The sequence below is a fragment of the Taudactylus pleione genome, unplaced genomic scaffold (genome assembly GCF_031769625.1).
Source record: "Taudactylus pleione unplaced genomic scaffold, aTauple2 ptg000089l, whole genome shotgun sequence".
NCBI lineage: Eukaryota > Metazoa > Chordata > Amphibia > Anura > Myobatrachidae > Taudactylus > Taudactylus pleione.
The window spans coordinates 11,237,605-11,260,048 of record NW_028284491.1 but is presented as its reverse complement, the minus strand read 5'-3'; the positions used below and the strand labels follow the sequence as shown (position 1 = coordinate 11,260,048).

Sequence of the window (22,444 nt, the reverse complement as noted above, 5' to 3'; positions counted from 1 at the left end):
CTACTAGCTCCAGGGGGTGTTTCAGCTCCAACAGTTTTAACTATACCCCAGCCTCCACTTTAAATCCAGTCTGCAGTGTCCCCCAGATCGGATGAAAGAGAAACTCTTAAAATATCTGAATAGAAATAATAAAACTTGTCAGATATTTATTCCAGACTTCCAGCCACTTGATATCCCTGAGAGTAGTGGGAAGAGAGGAGCTATACAGCAGTCATCAGATTCTCCTTTCAGGTGTTGCACTGTACCATCTGCCGCATCTCCTCCAGGCTGCCTTACTGCAGTGTGTAACCCTTTTGGCTAAGGCTGATGTTCCCAAATGCGGTCCTCAAGGCCCCCCAACAGTTCAGATGTTAAGCTGCATACACACACAACCATTTTTTCACGATCGATAAAAACAATACTCATTTGAAATAATCGATCACTTTGAGTCAAACGATTAATGATTATCGTTCACGTTTGTAGTTTAGTCTGACTTGTCAACTGAACGATTTTCATTAAGGGAATATGCAAAAATCGTTTGTAGTTAAAAAAAATATCGTTCATTACACTTTAAAAAAATCTGACAGATAACCTAAATCGTTCATAAAATCGTTGGTAACAAAATCGTTGTGTGTATGCAGCTTTAGGTATCCATGGTTGAGCACAGGTCAAATTAAATGAGGAACTAATTAAGTCAGCTGTGCTCAACCATGGATCTCTCTAAAACCTGAACGATTGGGGAGCCTTGAGGACCGCGTTTGGGAACCTTTGGGCTAAGGGCAGGCCCCGGGTATTTCCGCTCAACACTCCAACCCTTTCAGTAGGGTGAGAAAGGAGCCCATTGCCTTATATACAGCCACCCCCCTTCCTTCCATTAGCCTGGTCCGGGTGCTCTTCCTCCTCCTGGCCAACGTCCTCGCTAATGGCCGGCAGCTGTGCTCGCATAGAGTGCACTGCTCTCTCCACCACTCCCGGCAGGGTCTCCCAGCATGCTGCTCCTACAAATAAATACTAGCTAACCTAGTGCTGACCTACTCCTTCAACACTTAAGTTTAAACTGAGGAAGGAAAGAACTTATATACTAGAAGAAGACAGCCCATTAAGTGCTAACTCCTCCTCACTATACCCCATGGGAAGAAGTGTTCTCCAGATGAAGGAAGGAGAAAAAAAATAAATGTACAAGTACTTACTTATAATTACATGTTGATACAAGATTTATTGTAGCTTCCATATTAAGACAATTCTTTAGATACTTATTTGATTAATTTCTGGAATTATTACTGATTTCTCTCTGTCTGGGACAAGTAGTGCAATTTAAAATTACACCACCCCCCGTCCCCCAAAAAGTACTACATACTGTTGAGTACCCTCAGAAAAAAGCACTGCTATCTAATTACCTGAACCACATGTACCAGCCCTGCAGCTGCTGTAGCACCACAAGTATATCACTGGCCACATGTATGAACGGCGTTTTCAGTGATATTGGGGGAGTTTACTTGGACACCCACAATCATTTTAAAAGTTGACACCTATAACCCGGAGAGACTTATTACCCCTGCAGCTAATAGCATTTAGCCCCCTTAAGATCTGCCTCTGGGCTGGATGGCTATTGACTCCTAGTCAATTAGGAATCCTGTAGTTTGCGAACTACAATAAGCAGTTGTGTGTATAAATGTGTGAGCTTGTCTGTAAAAAGTTTGTACATACGTAATTTTTTGTAGCATGTTCCATCCCCTACATACAGTACATTTGGGGCAATATAATAAGAGATAATATTTGTATATATTACTAAGTAAGATAATGTTGCGTTCTGCATGTATCCTAATTTGCAAATAATAGAACCCATAACTGAGATTCATTTAACAAAAAACTTAAAGCAATATATTTTCCAATTACTTATTACACCAGCTCCCTCTATTGATTAGTCCACAGCTGCTCTCATAGTAACCAATAGGAAACTGATTAGCAATATAGACTTGTTCTTAAGGACAGCAGACATCAACTGAACACTAGAGGGAGCTTACAACAGCAGCAAGAGACAAGAATCTGTCTGTCTGCTAGCAGCAGCGCCACAACATTTTTAGGCCCAAATATAAATTTTATTTTGTCGCCCCTAAATTGCTGAATGTCGTCCCCTCAGGGGCAGTTAGAGTAAACTGCCACACCACCTACCTAATGACAGATCAGTAAGCCTGAGAGGGGTCTTTGTTATTGCAGATTTGGCCTCTGTATGCAGACATTACTGCTCTCTCCCCGCTTCCTCACCTCACATACAAAACACTACCACACAGCTCCAGGAACACCTGCAGTCAAAAGCGCGTCCCTGTACAGACAACTCATCCAACCAGCACCAGAAAAGGAGGAGGATGGTTACCTGCGTACTGCAGGGAGTTGCAGTTTGGCAGAGGCTTAGGAGCTTATAACTACAGTGTACTGAACCGCACTCTAGGACAATAGAGACCCTCATGCAGCGCAAGTTAGTCATGAGACAGCTCACTGGAACCTACTCGCACCAAATAGGATTGAGCCCAGTGTATGCACCCTGCTATTCCCTGTACTATATACACAAACGCACACACACCACTGCAAATACTCTGTTGGTATAATCCAAGAAAAAAAAATTCAGGGATGCTATACATAGCAAACACCACAAATTTAGCTCCATCTGGCCGCCCTATGTACAGTACAGACATAACCATGCACATAGAATGACTACAAAGTCAGACTCCACCCAAATACAGACATAGGGACTCCCAATCCCTAAAATCATGGACCAAATAATAATGCATTAAGTTTAGAACAATAGGTGCAGTACACATTGCATCCATGCCACACACGGGAATTATCAGACACCACTACACACCTATGCTGGGCTGGTTACACCCAGAGGAGGAATGCTCAGACTTCATCTTATAGTAACCAAACACCACCAACTAAAGGTTCTAATACTATAGGAGGTGTCAATAGTATGTATTGTGAGTTGCCAATATTGTCAAAAATAAACAAATATACAAACTCATTTTCCCTAAGGTTTATCCTGTAATAAGTCAGACATGTTACATACAGGTGTATCGAACATAGTAATTACCTCACTGCTTCTGCTCATTACAGGGGCTCCAGGTGCTGTCTGGCTCCGATGTATCCTCACCATGAGGCTGCAGCTGTTCTATTCCACAGGTCACAGAAGCATGTGATGAGCTCCACCAATCAGAGCTCAGCACATGCCTCTCTGACCTTTTGTGGAGTCCATGGGACTTACTGCATTGTCTCATAATTGGGGAAGGGGGCGTCACCCCCCATGGGCTAGCAGACATAGGTGCTGGAACAGGGGAGTTCCAGCACCTATGTCTGCTACCCCAGAAATTAAGATACTCTATACGTTTTGCCTTTTGTGTGTAAAATGGATCTAGGTTTCTCTAGGTATGTCCTCTATCTATGCTATTTATGGTAATGGTGACAAGGTAGTTCTGTAATAGTATTGCTCAGGGTTGCAGGGATGATCATTTTCTCAACTATTTTTAGTATATATAGTTTACAGCAAGCATTAACATTCAAACTTAGCCATCTTTCATAACACTATGTGAATTTTAATATTAATAAAAAAATAATAATAATAAAAAAAAAAAAAAAATTTTTTTGGGCTGCACAGGACATTTTTTTGGGCTGCACTCTGTGGAATGTCCGCCCCCACACACAATAAGACTTTCCTCTAGTCTCCAAACCTTTAAGCGTTGCCTGAAAACTCACCTCTTCAGAAAGCTTATCAAATCCCAGAACCATCCACATAACCTCCATAAAAGCTATCCTACCCAGTTACACCCCCACTATACAGTCCACATATCTTTACATATTTTCTCTTTCTTCACTTTCACATCCTCCTTACCCTTGGGCCAACATTCCTGTGTGACTGGATCATATAGCCCACCAAGAAACTCTGCAATCAGGCCATTATGCAATATGTAGCATCTATCATTGTGTATCAATGCCTATTTCCCTATAGATTGTAAGCTTGTGAGTAGGGCCCTCTTACTGCTAGGTCTGTCTGTCATCCCCAATCTTATGCTATTACTGTTTTTCCCAATTGTAAAGTGCAACACAATATGCTGGTGCTAAATAAATAGTCTAAAACAGTAAGTTTAAAATAATTCATTTTTCAGTATGAAACATTTTACAAATAAAAATGGACCAGGACTGATCTCACACACACCGCCCTGTGATCTTCATATTTCACAAGTAACTCTGTATAAGACGGCATTAAAATAATCAAAAAGAAGAATACACAGAGTCCCAACACAAAATTCCTCTGTTACAGGTACTCCGTCCTTAAATGTATGAATTAAAATTCTTCCAAAATACATTTAGGTAAATTGCATTAGCATCTAATCAGATTTTACACGTTTCCTGCGGAAAGTATCCATTTCACATTCAAACGAGTAGTTCTCATATCCTCATCATTCCTTTTCCATGGGGCTGAAGAGAAGATCTTGTATCCTTAGGGTAATAGATGAAGACGAAGGGACAAAAAATAATTTCAAGCTAGTACATTCAACCCACACCAACAATTTTCGTTACGTTTAAGATCTCAGAATAAAGACTGGAAAATAAATAAGGGAGTCTGTGTGCTTAAAGCAATGTGCATTCATGCATTTGGGGGAATATCTTAAATACGCTCAATGGGACAGACTGTTTCCATCCCAGGTCGGTCAACGTCTCGATCAACAAGATGGCAGCTGAAGCACGCACAATGTACCTGGGCGTGATTCCTTAGCATAAGTTCATGAGGTATCTATATTTTGAAATAAAAAAAATAAAAAAAAAAACAAACAAAAGCACTTTATATAAGACATCGCAAGTCTTTAAGAAAACAACCATGAGAGATTTCACTAGTGCCGGGATAGAGCATGGTTCTTCATGATGGCAAGACGCCATTGATCCAATCTAATAGGTGTATTTAAGTTACGCACATTAGCAACTTAGGCTCTTCAGTCCTTGCTTGGCTGACATAAGGTAAACTGGTTGTGTAACTTATTTGCCCTTACTGATGGAACAGGTTCCACTGCACTGCATTCACTTGCTGCCAGCCATGATTTTGAGATACTGCAGAGCATTGTGCGCAGCGTTAGCGCGGGCCGCTTCTCTTGTAGCAGCAGAGCCATGACAGACAGCCGTGGGCTGGGTGGAGAGCTCCACAAGGCACTGGTACAGGCCACTCAAACTGCGTTCATCTGGGGAAAGAGGAAATGGGAAACAGACTATAGTTACACACAGCAAAGAAATTCAAAACTGAATCACAACTGCAGTATGCAAAGCATGTAAAACAGAATAGCCTGCAGATGATGGGAGAGAACATAATAGCCTGGGAGTTGCAGGCAGCTGTAACACTTTGGCGATTTAGGGGGTGATTTATAATAGCTTGGAAAGAGATAAAGTACTAACCAATCAGCTACTACGGCCCTAACTGTGTGGAGTTTGTATATTCTCCCTGTGCTTGTGTGGGTTTCCTCCAGTTACTCAGTTTTCCTCTAGAAACTCCAAAAATATACTGGGAGGTTAATTTGGCCCCCAACGCAAATTAACCCTAGTGTGTATGTGTGTAAGCATGCGATAGGGAATATAGATTGTAAGAGCCACTGGGGCAGGGACTGATGTGAATGGTCATATATTAAATAAATAATTGGTAATAAATACTGTCATATTACTAAGCCATGGAGAGAGAAATAAAGTACCAGTCACCTCTTAATTTATTTTTACACACTGCCTGTAAGGTGACAGAAGCGGCTTGGTTGGTACGTTCTCTCTAAGGTTTGATATATCTCCCCCTTAATTGATATATTTAAAAAAGGCAAAACCAAGCTATATCACTGAAAGCTCAGACTATTGCATATACTCTTTGTGAGCTCTGTGGACCAGTGGTAAGTAAAGACATTTATGGCAATTTTTTTTTTTTTTTTTAATGGGTAAATTTAAAAAGAACGTGGGATATTGCACCTCACAGAGCTGTGACATAAGGAGACGCAGTGTGTATAGTACAGAATGTGGGCTCTCACACTGCCGTCTCCTTATGTCACAGCTCTGTGTGATGCAGTGTGAGTGCCCACATTCTGTACTGTACACACTGCCGTCTCCTTATGTCACAGCTCTGTGTGATGCAGTGTGTATAGTACAGAATGTGGGCTATCACACAGAGCTGTGACATAAGGAGACGGCAGTGAGTACAGTACAGAATGTGGGCACTCACACTGCATCACACAGAGCTATGACATAAGGAGACGGCAGTGAGTACAGTACAGAATGTGGGCACTCACACTGCATCACACAGAGCTATGACATAAGGAGACGGCAGTGAGTACAGTACAGAATGTGGGCTCTCACACTGCATCACACAGAGCTATGACATAAGGAGACTGCAGTGTGTATAGTACAGAATGTGGCTATCACACAGAGCTGTGACATAAGGAGACGGCAGTGAGTACAGTACAGAATGTGGGCACTCACACTGCATCACACAGAGCTGAGACATAAGGAGACGGCAGTGAGTACAGTACAGAATGTGGGCTCTCACACTGCATCACACAGAGCTGTGACATAAGGAGACGGCAGTGAGTACAGTACAGAATGTGGGCTATCACACAGAGCTATGACATAAGGAGACGGCAGTGAGTACAGTACAGAATGTGGGCACTCACACTGCATCACAGAGCTGAGACATAAGGAGACGGCAGTGAGTACAGTACAGAATGTGGGCTCTCACACTGCATCACACAGAGCTGTGACATAAGGAGACGGCAGTGAGTACAGTACAGAATGTGGGCACTCACACTGCATCACACAGAGCTATGACATAAGGAGACGGCAGTGAGTACAGTACAGAATGTGGGCACTCACACTGCATCACACAGAGCTGTGACATAAGGAGACGGCAGTGAGTACAGTACAGAATGTGGGCACTCACACTGCATCACACAGAGCTATGACATAAGGAGACGGCAGTGAGTACAGTACAGAATGTGGGCACTCACACTGCATCACACAGAGCTATGACATAAGGAGACGGCAGTGAGTACAGTACAGAATGTGGGCTCTCACACTGCATCACACAGAGCTGTGACATAAGGAGACGGCAGTGAGTACAGTACAGAATGTGGGCTATCACACAGAGCTATGACATAAGGAGACGGCAGTGTGTATAGTACAGAATGTGGGCTATCACACAGAGCTGTGACATAAGGAGACGGCAGTGTGTATAGTACAGAATGTGGGCTCTCACACTGCATCACACAGAGCTGTGACATAAGGAGACGGCAGTGTGTATAGTACAGAATGTGGGCACTCACAGTGCATCACACAGAGCTGTGACATAAGGAGACGGCAGTGTGTATAGTACAGAATGTGGGCTATCACACAGAGCTGTGACATAAGGAGACGGCAGTGTGTATAGTACAGAATGTGGGCTCTCACACTGCATCACACAGAGCTGTGACATAAGGAGACGGCAGTGAGTACAGTACAGAATGTGGGCACTCACACTGCATCACACAGAGCTGTGACATAAGGAGACGCAGTGTGTATAGTACAGAATGTGGGCACTCACAGTGCATCACACAGAGCTGTGACATAAGGAGACGGCAGTGAGTACAGTACAGAATGTGGGCTATCACACAGAGCTATGACATAAGGAGACGGCAGTGTGTATAGTACAGGACGTGGGCTCTCACACTGCATCACACAGAGCTGTGACATAAGGAGACGGCAGTGATAACAGTACAGAATGTGGGCACTCACACTGCACCACACAGAGCTGTGACATAAGGAGACGGCAGTGAGCACAGTACAGAATGTGGGCACTCACACTGCACCACACAGAGCTGTGACATAAGGAGACGGCAGTGAGTACAGTACAGAATGTGGGCTCTCACACTGCATCACACAGAGCTGTGACATAAGGAGACGGCAGTGAGTACAGTACAGAATGTGGGCACTCACAGTGCATCACACAGAGCTGTGACATAAGGAGACGACAGGGAGTACCGTACAGAATGTGGGCACTCACACTGCATCACACAGAGCTGTGACATAAGGAGACGGCAGGGAGTACCGTACAGAATGTGACTCTCGCACTGATCTTCATGGAGCTGTGACAAAAGGAGACGCAGTGTGTATAGTACAGAATGTGGGCCCTCACACTGCACATCACATTTTATTACAGCAGATTGTCTTTTTCTATGCTGTCTCTCTGCAGCAGAACACCAAGTACCTCTTCCCCACTAGGCACTACAGTAAGTAAGCCACAAATTAGAAATGTCTAAGCTTTTCTATAACTTTTAAGATCTGTGTTCTCAGCAGTAGCGGTACCTTTGGTGTTATCAGCCAAATAACCGTTAATAATAATCTCCTTCTATAGAGTAACTAGGGATTTCTGTTGCTCTAAAGCTAGTCTAGCCCATCTTCCTTGGCTCTTCAGCTTACCAATATCGAGATAGCTGATCTGAAAGCTCTGTTCCTCGGACAGGTCTTGTAGGAGGCCACAGAAGCAGCAGCTCAGGATAGGAAGTGGGTGACTCCTCAGGTGTAGGATCTTCTCTCCAGCAGAGTTACGCAGGGAATCCCAGGTACAGGCTGCACCTCGCCCCCTGCTTCCATCCAATTTTCCCCCTCCGGTACCCTGCACAAATTACACAACCATTACTCATTTACATTTCTATGTTGCCAACTTCTTTTGTTATTGTTACAATTGGAGAGTAAAAAAACGTGCGTACACACGGAAATAATAGTACCACAGTAAACACGATTTCAGGCTACACTCATGGCAGATCTAAACAGAATTACCATATTGGGCTGGAAAAGGGGCCTGAGTAACAGAACACAAGCAAACATACAGCAAGTGAACTGATAGCATACCGTTGCCTTCTTCTACTCTAGTTCTGATGGTAGAATACGTTTTATTAACTACTCCATTGGGAGTTTGAACCAGAAAAAGGCTGGCACTTGCTGTGTTGTAGCTATAGTGACAGCGCTGTGGGTTATTAGATTAAAAAAAAGAAGAAGAGAAGAATCATATTTGCTGGACCAAAGCCACTGATACAGGAGATTTGTGAGAATAACCCAGAGCGCTTCAGGAATTTTCTCTGCTTATGGATGACCCTACCTTCCAGGAGCTTCTACAACTGGTCACACCACTCAGAAAAGGAGGACACCTATTGTCAGAGACCAATTTCTGCACAGCAGACTGGTGGCTATGCTGAAGTTTTTGGCTACTGGAAGGACACTGGCTGATCTGAGATACAGCACAGCTATATCTTCGCAAGCCCTGCAAGAGATAATACAGGAGACCTGTGAGGCCACTGCTCAAGTTCTTCAGGAACAATCCATGAAGGTATATATAAAGTAAATACACAGAAGTTCAACAAATTTGTTTTTATTAAATTAACAAAACATTAAACAATAAAACATAACTAGAAAGAATAAAAACATAAATATTAACTTATAGAAAAAAAAATAAGTAAAACGCAACCATTACGGAAACTGTTAAAGGTTTTGATAGTGTAACCCATCAGGGGAAGAAAGGCTCTCCCTGAGGTGGAACATAGAGGTAGTTCCCGAAGTTGCTACCATTGTTGGCAGTGGAGGAGCTGCAAAAACAGGAGGAGAATTTGGCTACCTTTCTAATTGGGGATAATGGAGAAATTGTCTGGGTTAGTATGGGGATGTCTGAGGCAAAGGGTAGTGCAGACGGGCCGGAACTCCTCACGTCGGGGAATAGGGGTGTCATCCATGAGCCTGGTTTGCCTGCTCAATTCACCAAGGTTGGCCCTGTACAGCACCTCGTGGATTAGCCGCTCTGCCTCTGCCTCAATATTAGGATCCATCTGTCGGAGCTTTTTGGTTACGTTATTGCCCACATGGTCCAGTCCATCCTGGTTTTTCACCATAAGTCTGTTGGCAGACTCAAGGATCTGACGACTCATGAGCTCAGACTGATCCCCTTTGTGAGGCAGCCTATTCCTTCCTCTCCGCATGGTCATTCCAGGTTGCTGGGTGGTGGGGGTGGGAGTAGAACACTGTACTGTTGAGGGAGTGTCAGCTGGTCCCTCGGTTGTAGCCGAAGCCCCATCCTCGAGAAAAATTGAAGGCTGTGTAATAACAAGAGATATGAAATTATTAGATAATTTTGCGTGACTATTGATATTACATTTCATAAATTTTTTTATTTCAGTTTCTAGGTTGAAGAGTGGCAAGCTATTGCAAAAGATTTTGAAAAACAATGGAAATTCCCTACTTGTTTGAGGAACCATAGATGGGAAACATGTCCATATTATGTCACCTGCTATAGTGGACCCTTTTCCTACAATTATAAAAGGCTTCTTTAGTATAGTTCTAATGGCCATTGCCATATATGAATGTAAATTTGTGGACATTGGAAAAAAAGGTAAAAAGTGTCAGATGGCGGTGCATTGGAACAGACATTTCTATGAGAAGCTGAAAAATAATGCACTGAGCTTACCAGAACGTAGCCAAAATACATATGGCTCAATTCGTTTTTTGTTTCTGATGAGGCTTTTGCACTGTTAAGGTTTTAAAACTCTACCACAAATAATACTCAATAAAGATAGGCAAATTTTCAATTATAAACAAAGTGGAAGTGGCTCGAATCAATTTGGCAATAGTCTTCAGGTGCATGAAAGGGAGGGGTCAACAGTGGGTACGGTTATCATGCAGTGTAGGGACCACCAGTAACAGAGAAGCCGTGAAGTTGGCCTGGTGACTTACCACATTTTTACAAATACATGCAACAAGTATCTCTGAATTTCTATTACCATATAGTTTTCAAGTATTGGAGCAGGTACATTTTAGGGTGCTGGGGGACGTCCCCCTTTCTGTTTTCTTTGTTTAGTTTGACCCCTCCCTTTCATGTACCTTAAGAGTATTGCCAAATTGATTTGAGCAGTTTCCACTTTATGTTTGTTGTTTTGAGAGGCATAGATGGAACCAACATTTGGAGGGTATGCTGGTTCCTATGGTGCTAATTGGAGGTCCCAGGGGTGACTTACAGGTAAGCTGGCTCTCAATTTGAATGCATTTCTGTATGTGCCTTACCATAAGGCCTTATAATAGACAATTACATGACCCAGAGTAGGTACGTTTATCATGCATTGTAGGGACCTCCAGTAACAGAGAAGCCGTGAAGTTGGCCTGGTGGTTTATCATGTATTTGCAAATGCATGCAACAAATCTCTGAATTTCTATTACCATATAGTTTTCAAGTACAATTTAGTGTGCTGGGGGTCATCTGGGGGAAACTTCCCCCTTGCTGATTTTTAAATGTTCAATTATAGACTGTCTAGAGCTATGCGAGTGGTTAAGAATGCATTTGGCATATTCCAAAAAAAAAAAAAAGTATAGGATGTGTCATGGTGTCATTAATCTTCGCCTGGACAAAATAGTCCAAATGGTTATGGCCTGTTGTGTACTGCATAACACACATGCAGCGTCCAGCAGTTTCTGAGATGGAGGATACGGATTGTGTTGAGGAAGCAGTAGAGTTGAAGCCATTGGAGCCAAATGTAAGCAGAAATACCTGTGTACAGGCTAAGTTTACCAGGGAAAAGTATTTGCGGTATTTCAATGGTGTAGGAGATGTGTCATGGCAGGAGGACATGTTATATTGTCACCTTGGATGTTAAAATTGGAATATTTTGTTCTTGTTATGCATGACAAACAGTTTAAACAGGTCTCTTTTTTGAAATTGAATGTGTACTTACAATGCCACTCGAGAGAACGTCTTCTGGATCTAGCGGAGTAGACGTGGATGTAGAGGAACCCACAATGGATGGCAAAGGAGAGCATTGCCAGCTCTTGACCCATTGTGATGGTTAACAGATCAAAGTCCTATTTTCTTTCCCTACAAACATATAGTGGTATACATCGGGCATATAGGACCATAAAAGCAAAGCAAATGTGTTCCGCGCTTGTTAATGTATTGGTCAGCTGCTCAGACAGATTTGATTGCTTGGATAGACAAGTGCTATTAAACTAAAGTATGTGTATAGGCAATGATATGGACAAAAAAAAAAAAAGTGTAGTTAAAACCACATTGTAAAGTTTAAGCTCCTCTTTGTGATTTGATTGTGGAGATCAGGAGTCCAGAGCCAATGAAGAAGGATATGGCGGTAAGTTGAGCTGTCCCTACAGTTTCCCGATCTTAACCTTCTGGCAGTCTGGATCAGCGGGGATTCTTTACCAGTATGTGCGCCTGGCGAATATACACAGCAAACTGCAGGTGCCCAGTGATTACATCACTTTCCTCTGTGCTATGAATCACTGATCTCCTGCTGTCTCTCTCAAACGTTTCATGCCACACCGGGCACGTTATCAAGGATATGGTGGCTTAGACAGGAAGTTCCCTTTACAGTGCCTGTAGTTATGAATTTGTATTGCGTATCATTATCAGGATATTTCACAGAAATGCATTTAGCTCTCAGTATTTAGTCCTGTGGTTTTAGGGTTTTTAGGATGTAGATCCATATAGTCTAATTTTTTTAGGTTAGCAACTAAATGTCTGCCCCTCCAATGGGCGGACACTTTTTGTATGCCTGTGAACTGAAGGACGCTGGGGTCGCTATTGTGGTATTCAGCAAAGTGTTATGAAACACTGAGTTTTTAACCTACAGTAGTCTTAATGTTATTAATAGGTTCTGCAATTCTTATTCTGACCTCTGTTTTGTCTGTCCAACATTTTGTTGTCCACACGGGCATTCCAAAAGGTAAATTGCCCCTTCTGGGTGGAAGCTCATTTGTTCTTTGATTGAATTTTTTTGTTTGATTGGATTGTAATTGTTCCACTCACTTTGTTCTGTTGTTCTGATTCCTACAACCTTAGCACTCCAAGAAATCGTGAGTTCCCTTGTTTATGGTGTTTTCTTTGTTTTTAATGGGACTGTAATTCAAGGTTAATTTTTGTTTTAAATTCTTTGCTTTTTGTAGATAATTCTTGGTTTTGGAGTAATAAGTTTATAAATTTTACTCAAGTTGAAGGATGTGCCAGTGTTTTCCAAGGAACACATTGATTACCATTAAAGTGAGGGATTAATGTAATTTTGGATTCTGTGCATGTTTTTGTTTATACTGGATAAGTTCCATCCTGTTCATTTTAGCTCATTGATGAATTTGCTCCTGTTTTTTTTGTTAGCGTTTTTCTGTAATTTTTGCTATAGTTCCTGACTGTATATGAAAGGTGTATCCAGCTGTGCAATATCTCCATATTCTTCTTAGTTGTCCTTCTGGGATATTCTGTATCCATCTTCTATGGTGGTTACTTGTTGAGTGTAGTATGTTATTTCTATCTACTTTTTTGGTGTTGAGTTCTTGTTAGTAGTGCATTTATTTTTTTTACAAATATTTCCAGGTCTAAGAATATAGCCATCTCTTACTAATGGAAGTAGTACATTCTAGGCCTATTGTGTTGCCGTTCATATACTTGATGAATTCACGAAGTTCATCTTCTGTGCCTTCTCATATGAAAAACTAGCTGGGATACCCGGCGTTGCCCGGGTTGAAGACTGGACCCTGAAGTACAACTGCAGCCCTTGTTTACATTGTCCTCACCTATAACACCATTAAATTGATCCTGGAAAGGACCCTACTGTTTGCCAACATGCTTGCAAACAGTGGCGTAACTACCGTGGGGGCAAGGTGGGCAGCTGCTATGGTGCCCAAACTGAATCTGTGGCCCGCTGCTCCCCCTTCACCTAGTCACGCACACAATGTGGGCTGGTCCAGTCAGGGCCATCGAGGGGGGCCCAGGTGTCAGCCAAGTTGATTTGGTTCTTTTGTGATCTTGCCATGTGCCCCACAAAGTTATAGTTAAGTTCTTGCATGCAAACAGAGGTTCTGGATTTAATATGAACTTGCATGAGTCATCAAGTTTGCTCAGACTGAAGTTAAAAATTATACATTTGTAGCATTCTCACAGGTTTTTGTCAGACTGCCAATTTCCACTGGAGCCAGCCCTGGAACATGTGCAATTTAAGAGAGTGTCCCCATTTTTACCTAGTGTGATCACCTATATCATGTTGAAGTCATGTGTACAGTGATTATCAATTGTACACAAAATATGAGTCTTTATTGTAATTGATTAGTTGTAGGACTTGCATGGCATCTTTCAGATAGTATGTCAGCAGAAAAGCTACCTTTTGGAGGTAATGGTCAATATATTGTTATACATTTGATGTTACAGATCCAATCCCGGATGCTATCGGTTGACCTGGAGGTTTTTTTTGTCTTTATGGATCTTCAGTAGTTCGTAAAATACCAGTATCTTTGGGGTTTTGATTGCTATGTAGTCAAATTCCTTATTTGTTATTATTCCCAAGTATAGACCTTCCTCCAAATGTACCGTTAACTCCTTTTGTAACTTTTCATTTGAGTCTCCATTCAATCTCTGTTATGTTTCTTCATCTGATAAGTAGTTTACTACTTAATGTTCATATTTTACTTTGTCCATTACCACCAGTCTATCTGCTGGTTTTAGAACAATGGTTTGATCATTTTTCAATTCTGTCAATGTTTTTTTTCCCTTCAACTGTAAAATTGTATTTTGGTTTGAATTCTACAGGAATACTATGCAATTTAGCCTTTGAAATGTATCGATTTGTGGAACCTTTACATGTGCGGGATAAAATGTCGAGGTGGGCTTCAACGAGATATGTTGGCTCTGTAATACTTCCAGTAACAATCATTAAAGAAGAATATTTTTAGACATACAGTAGTTTCCTTTAGTGTTTTTGTGTAACGAAGTAGAAGTTAAATTTGGCCCACATTCAACTATGAATAAATTCAAGTCCTTTGTTTAGTAAGTTGATATATGTTCTTATTGCAAGATTGTTGTTTTTTGTAACAAAGATTGAATATACTCTTTTTTTGCTGGTGTATTTTTGTTGTTTTCCAATTTCCACTTCCTCCTCTTGTACCTAGTTTGTCTCTTTTAGGACTTTTTGTTCTTTCAAATCTCTATGAAATTTTTTTTTGTTTTAGAATATCTTCCTCTTTTTAGAGGTTAAAATTTCTTCTCAAAGTTGCATAGTTTTTTTAAAGATATTTTTCTATCTTCTATTATAAGTTATTCTATTATAAATTGGATTACATTCTTTGAACATATATCCAGAATGTTGTTACATTTGGTATAGCAATCAAGTTTTTGAGTCTCAAACCTTTGGTATGTTGTGTTTTAAATATTTTGTTAATGTCGTTATTAATAAAATATTTATTTTGTTAATAATGACATTAACAAAATATTTCCCACCATTGTTTCCTGAATATTTTTTTTTGCCAGTTTCAGGAATTGACTGCAGAACCTTTAGGGGAATATTTACTACAATCCGCATATAAAATGCAGTTGTAGTGTGATATTCGCCTCCATTCACATTTTCTATTCCTACACCTCTGATCAGCCAGTGGTATATTAAGACACACAGGCTGATGATGGGCACTGGCTCCGGGCTTTGCTTTGCCTTTCAGATGTCAGGCAGAGCAGAGGATGAGTCGGGAAACCGCAGGGAAGCCTGCCTAACGCCACCTGAAGATAGCGCTATTAACGAAGGACTTCCTGCAGTATTTTTATTTTTTTTAAATGAAAACTGCTCCTGTAGCCCTTTAATACATTAGGGATACAAGGGTTACTAAAATGTGAAAAGGGTGTGAAAAAGGGGATTTTTGTCTTTCCTATAAAAATCCTTTTTTCTGAGTGTATGGGAGACACTGGGACTGTGGGTATAGAGTGAGCTGTAGGAGCCTGGGCACCAAGGAATAAAACCATTGCAAGCAGCACAGGATCCTCCTCCCCTATACCTTGCCTGAAGCCCTGAAAGCCAGTTATTCTAAACAAGCCCAAGGAACGGAGGAGAGGAGAAGACCGGCACACACACAACCAGACACGCCAACTGTATCGGAATCGGGTGCTGGAACGGTGAAACCTCTGGCCAGCAGGGGCTTGAGGGTGGGTACCCAGTGTTCCCCATGGGCTCAAAAAAAAAAAAAAAGGGGTTTTACAGGTAAGGTCTTTTATCCAAAGGGGGACACTGGGACTACTGTTTTCCACGTCAATGTGAATCAGTGGAATCCAATGGTTCAAAGTCTGTAAGAAAGACAAAAGTTTAGAAAAACTTAACACTAGAGGAATCCAACAGCGGGCAGAACAAAATTCAAAACATGCCCGCCATACAAGATAATAAATCCTCGCCAAAGAAGGTTTGCGGTCGTAGTCCAGATAACCAAATCTGAGAATTCCTTGGCCTTTAGGATCAAGGTTCAATAGCTACTTTGTCAAAGCCAGACAGCCTAGATGAAGATATGGGCCCTGGGAGAGAAGATCCAGATAGAGAGGGAGGTGCCACAGGGGCGTAACAAACAGACTTAAAACATCTACTTACCTTCCTTCTTCAACTTGCGAAGGACCTGTGGAAGAAAAGCAATTGGGAGGAAAAAGGTGCAGGAGTACAGTGAGCGCGTCCACCAAGAAGGCTCCCAGGTCCCTGGTGCGGGAGCAATGAAGCTTGTGTTTTTATCGGGAGGCAATAAGGTTGATGTTCGGATGACTCCAGCAGTGGATCAGCTTCTGGAAAACTTCAGGATGCAGAGACCATTCACCTGAGAGAATGTCTTGCCTGCTGAGGAAATCTTCCTCCCAATTTTGGACTACCGTAATGAAGACCGCTGAGTGAGCTGGGAGGAAGAGTTCCGCAGAATGGAAGATGCGACTGACTTCTTACATGGCTCCTAGACTCTTTGCACCACCTTGACGGTTTAAGTAGGCAACCACCGTCGCATTGTCCGATTGTACCTGTACTGCTCTGTGTAGAAGGGCCTCGCTTGACATGCATGGTGGACTGCTGGCAGCTCCAGGATATTGATCGGTAGGCTTGCCTCCCGAACCGTCCACCTGCCCTGAAAAGTGTGACTGCCGGAGATGGATCCCCAGCCACGAAGACCGGTGTCCGTGGTTAGAAGAACCCAATCCTGGATTAGGAATGGGAAACCTCTGTCGAGATGCGATGACTGGAGCCACCCCAGGAGGGAATGCCGGACCACTTTGGAAAGAACGAGTGGCTGGGATTTGAGATGCTGGGGCGAGCAGTTCCACCGCTGCAAAAATTCTAGTTGTAGCAGCAGAGAATGGAATTGTGCATATTTCACCAAGTCAAAGGAGGAGACCAGTTTTCCCAGAACTTGCATACAGAAATGTATTGAGACTTTGCGCTGTTGGAAAAAATTGGTTGAGGGACTGGAAGGATGTCAGCTTGTCCCTGGGAAGGAAAATCTTCTGATCTGTAGAATCCAGAAGAGCGTCTATATGGAGCATTTCCTGAGATGGAGCCAGGCTGGACTTGCGCCAATTGATCAGCCTACCATGTGACTGCAACATGTCCAGGGTAAGTGTAACAGTTGCTCCTGAAGAATGTCCAGAGACAGGGCTAACAAGGTATGGCAAGATTCGAACTCCCCGGGGATGAAGGTCGGCCACCATCATGGCCGTCATGAACACCCGAGGTGCCAGTGACAGTCCAAATGGTAAGGCCCGAAATTGGAAATGGTCCCTCAGGACAACGAAAGTAAGTATGCATCCTGAACGTCCAAGGAGGCCATGTTATCGCCCAGTTCCACGGCCTGCATGATGGAGCAAAGCAACTGTATTCTGAAACTAAGGAGCAGGTTGAGTGTCTTAAGGTTAACCTGGAAGGAGCAGTCTGGTTTTGGAACCAAGAACAGATGTGAATAGAAACCTGTCCCCCTCTGGGGAAGGGGAACTGGAACTATCACATTGGAGGCTTCTTGGACTTGCTGTCCGCTCTTCAGGAGCATAGCAATACCGCACGTCTAGCTGCCACGGAGGAAGCAGACACCTTAGAGGATAGGATTCCCGAATCAATAGCGACCTCGTCTAAGAGCGACCTATCCTTCCTGATGGGATCCACTAAGGAAGGGAGGTCTGATCTACGAGATCCCAAGCAGAATCCCATCTCTAGGGATTCTGCCCAGCGACAGAGGGCTTTGGCAACCTTGGGTGTAAGACAGCCCCGGAATTAGTAAAAATGGACTTAAGGAAGTTTTCTAACTTTTGGTCTGTGGGGTCCTTGGGAGAGGCCACATTGGGGATGGGAAGTGTACTTGACTTCACCAAACGAGTAATGTGGGCATCCACCGGTGTGAGTGATTTTCACTGATCTTCCAGAGGAAGTGTATAAAAGGACAAGATATGTTTGGACACTAAGTCTTGAATTAGGATCTGACCGGGCTTCCGCCAAAATATCATCCTGCTGAGCAGAGGGGGAAAAACACTTGGATCCTTCTTCTTTCCATTGAAGATGGGCACTTCCGAAGCCAGAGAAGCATTTGAATCCTTGATCAGTAAAGCAGACCTAACTGCTATATCCAAAGAGTCAACGTCAACTTATGCTATGGTCCAGGCACCGGAGCTAGAGGGAACACTAAGGCAGTAATGCGATCCAGATGCACTCTAAACTGATAATTATAATGACTAGTGGGCAGAATTATTATTAGACAAATACAGATAATAAAACAACAACAACCTGGGATCCATTATTCTATTTAGAAAATAATAAACACCTAAAACGGACAAAAAGTAGGAAGTAATAAGTTGTAATGCACACCTAACTAACACTAAACAGTGCTGAAAGTTAAGTAAACTAACCACAGACGCACAGAATACAGTTCAAGAGCTCAGAAAATAGCTAGCTATAAACAGGCACAATATTCCCAGCCACCAACACAAATAGGTGAGGAAGGGGATTAGAGAAAAACCTGGCACCACAGAGTGAGGTATATGGGTGGCAGGAGGTCATCTTTATGTGCAGGCAGGCAGTGCTGGAAGATGGCTGCCCAGAGTCTGGGAGTGGATGGAGAGGAGTCTTTGGCGGGGAGCCTAATAACAGGAACCAGCCAAAGTTTGGAGGGTGGAGAGAACAGGGAAAGGATCCACCCCCTTCTGGACAACCCCAGAGACTTGCCCTCTAATAATGGCACGTTCAATGCAGCCAATTCTCTGGTGGCCTAGCGGCTGCACAGAACTCGTGCACCTGCCGCCAGTACAGTCGGCTGCTTCCCCCCGCTGAAAGCCCCTTTTTATGGGCTTTCATATGCTATATAAGAAAGTAGTATGTTTCAACAAAAATGACCTTCCAATTGTGTGGAATAGGCCCGCCTATTACATTTTCCTGGACCACTAAATATGGTCCAGGGCCAGGTTAGGTTTGGATAGACTTTAATTAGTGAAGAAAAGCCCCTTGGTCATTAATTTAAGCACATCCAAACCAAAGCCATCCCCGGACCATGTGTGTCACATATGAAAAAGCGGAGTGTTTAGTTACAGTGGTATATCAAACTGGGAGAATGTGTGCTGGGAGCAGGAAGGAACAACAACTTGGAGAAGGGGTGCAGGGAGGGACACAGCAGACTGGGAGCAACACTGTGCTCACAAGAAGAAGGCTTAGTCACCTGGCCAGGCAGAGAAAAGAAGGGACAGCCCATGAGGCTGGTGCGGATCTCCACGGGTCAGAGGAGCATGCAATGAGCTCCTTCAATCAGAGCTCAGCACATGCTCCTCTCACCTATCAGCAGAGTCTCATCAGAATTTTTTCCCTAGAAGTACATTGCCCCAGTAACTGCTGGACCCCAAAAAGCCTCCCGCCACTTGAGGCCGCCGTAGGGACAGTCAAAACAGCCTTGATGACCGACCTAGCAAGCAGCTGCACCTTGCACTCTGATTAAGCGACCCGCGCTGTCGCCATAGTCCCATAGAGAGTATGTAACGGCTGTCTAGGACAACAAATGGTAACTCGTATTTATTCTGGAGAAAGAGTAAAACATTGATGGAGGTGAAAGGAATGTTCCTCCATCCAGCTGGTTCATCACCATCTTTTTATACCCAAGGAAGAACGATGTTTTATGGATTCCTATGGTAGATGTCTGTAAAGCTGGGTACACATTAGACCAGGGGTCTTCAAACTTGGCCCTCCAGCTGCTGTGGAACTACATATCCCAGCATGCACTGCCACCTTTTTGATATAACAGCATGCTAAAACTATGTGCAGTGCATGCTGGGATGTGTAGTTCCACAGCATCTGGAGGGCCAAGTTTGAAGACCCCTGCGTTAGACGATCAGCAAACGATCAAATGGTCGTCCAGATATCCTTTGAACTCCATGACAAACAATATAGTGCATACACACTGTGCAGTCTTACAAAGGTTTGAATGATATATCTTGCATCGCTTGGAGGTTATATTGTTAACTATATAATGTTAATTGCCTGGTAGTGGGTACATACTGCACAGTTTGCGAGAAATCGTTAACAAAAATTGACAGATTGACCTGCATGTTCGGTCGACCTGAAGATGGAACAGACGACGCCACAGGAGCGCACACAGTGCATACACACTTGACGATTTGTCGTTCCGATCCTTCGGGATCGGGAATATCGCCCGAGAAATCGTCTAATGTGTACCCCAGCTTTAGGTAGATCCATTAACTCCAACAGGTGGAATGTACACCCTTTCTGAAATGGAAATACTAAAAACAAATGAATCCTTCAGCCAGTTCCAACCCATCAAGTAGCACCATCCATCTAGAGCAGCAGCACCCAATGGTTATGAACTGTTGTAAACTTTCTTAATATATGTGAAAGACATAAATGATCACAAAAGTTTTAAATATTTTAGTATTAACATACTGTGTCTTTGTACATACTATACATCAAAGGGATGTTTAAGGAGATAAATTAAAATTAATGTACAGGACTAGAAAGTTCTCATTTTCATTATTTTAACTAACAGTCCAAAGTGAAACCTCTTGTAGCAGATAATCCCAAAATAAAACTTTGGGAATTTATTAACAACAGTATGAACAATTTAAGAGTTTTTTGTTTTCTTTAAAAAATTATAAAATTTAGGTTTTTTGAAGAAAAAATAAATAAATATAAAATTTAGATTTTTTAAATTTTTCATTTTATTGAAACATACTGCTGTGTTATATATCATATGAAAGCCCATAAAAAGGGGTTTACAATGAGACATTACCCAACTCTCTAGCTCAATCAGGTGAACTGCAAATGCAATTTAAGTAACTGTTAATAGCAAGTCTTTCCTTAAAAAATTGCAGCTTTAAAAGGCATATAACTTCAAAACCAGTGTACTTCTCAGCCTAAGATTTGGGGGTTTTCTTTACACCAAAGGCATCAATATACCAAATATGATTATAACCATTACAAATGGTCAGTGCCCTGTGTTGACTTTGGTGAAATAGAAAAGGGCAGAATCGTGGTTAAATTCCTATTCCTCCCCCCCGGGTTATTTCACACAATCTAGTACAACCTCACATACGCATAGATTTATTCTACCAAACATATAGGTTTAATGGGATACCCAATGTGTGTAAATGATTTGACTTTTGGCCTACTGATATGGGTAACACTAAAGCTAATATTAAATTTTCCTCCGCATAATTTGTAAAAAAATTTTATAAAATCAGTGTGAAATTTTGTTAAATTGTTTTTTTTTCTGATACTAAATTTTTTATGTAAAAGTAACATCTGAAATGCATTTTGGCAAAGCCCACAAGCACATGGGTTGGCACCAGGTGGTGTTTTGAAGAGCTTGCTGATCTAATAAGATGTAGAGGCTCTGCTTGATTTGTGGATGCCCTGTTATTGACTTCACCAGGGTTGATAAGATTTGCATCAGTGGCCCTGGAATAGCAGGGTGTTAAAAATGTCAGGTGTACAAAATGGATAATCCAATAATCTGCATTTTCATCAACTAGGAGACTGCAAGCCTGTCACTCTACATTGATTTAAGCCTCTCTACACTTCCCCAATCTCCACTGCACCATCATAGACTGATGCAATATAAAGAAGCTCTGTGGAAGATAGGAATTGGTACAAAAAGCGTGTCAAATAGGTTTATGCATACATAAACCCCTTTAATCATTTTAGATTATAATATTCAGCATTTTTTCTATCCTGTCTTTATTCTGATATAGATGAACTATATTAATTTAGATATAACCAAATAAATGCACCATATTAATTTAGACATAACCAAATAATTACCATTGAAAACTGATCTTCCTCAGGCTCGGGCTCCCCATTTTCCCGGTGTTCTGTGGGTACTCTGTGAATTTGGAGAAGCATCTTGGCCGCAGCGTTCCTCTTGGCCAATTTCTTAGATGTGCCACTGCCTGTAGACATAAAGAACTTGTAATCCTGTGTAACATTAATCCATGATAAGTAGCAAAATCTTAATTTCAACAGTACCAATATTCTGAATTAGTAATTTTCCCTCAAAAACACTGTATTGAAGCTTTTTAAATGCTAAAAGAAAAAAAAAAATTCCCAAAGACATCTATTCACAGAACCTAATGGAACAATAAAGGCAGACATTTAAACTACACAGAGTGCTT

General features: G+C 42.2%; 1 protein-coding gene across 3 annotated transcripts in view; it reads right to left on the bottom strand.

The window, feature by feature from the left end:
- Nucleotides 1-4,109: 4,109 nt before the first annotated feature.
- Nucleotides 4,110-22,444, bottom strand: part of TARBP2 (TARBP2 subunit of RISC loading complex) — a 58,619-nt gene continuing 40,284 nt past the window's right edge. The window contains exons 7-10 of one of the 3 annotated variants that reach the window (XM_088469176.1): nt 22,095-22,222; nt 8,446-8,641; nt 5,019-5,204; nt 4,110-4,470 (exon numbers count right to left, since the gene is read on the bottom strand). In XM_088469176.1, the coding sequence (XP_088325302.1) occupies nt 5,047-5,204; nt 8,446-8,641; nt 22,095-22,222 (482 nt within the window). In that variant the 3' untranslated portion in view covers nt 4,110-4,470; nt 5,019-5,046. Of the gene's footprint in view, nt 5,205-8,445; nt 8,642-9,452; nt 10,110-22,094; nt 22,223-22,444 lie in introns of those variants that run through there. The other 2 variants (XM_088469175.1, XM_088469174.1) reach the window with 2 other exon arrangements.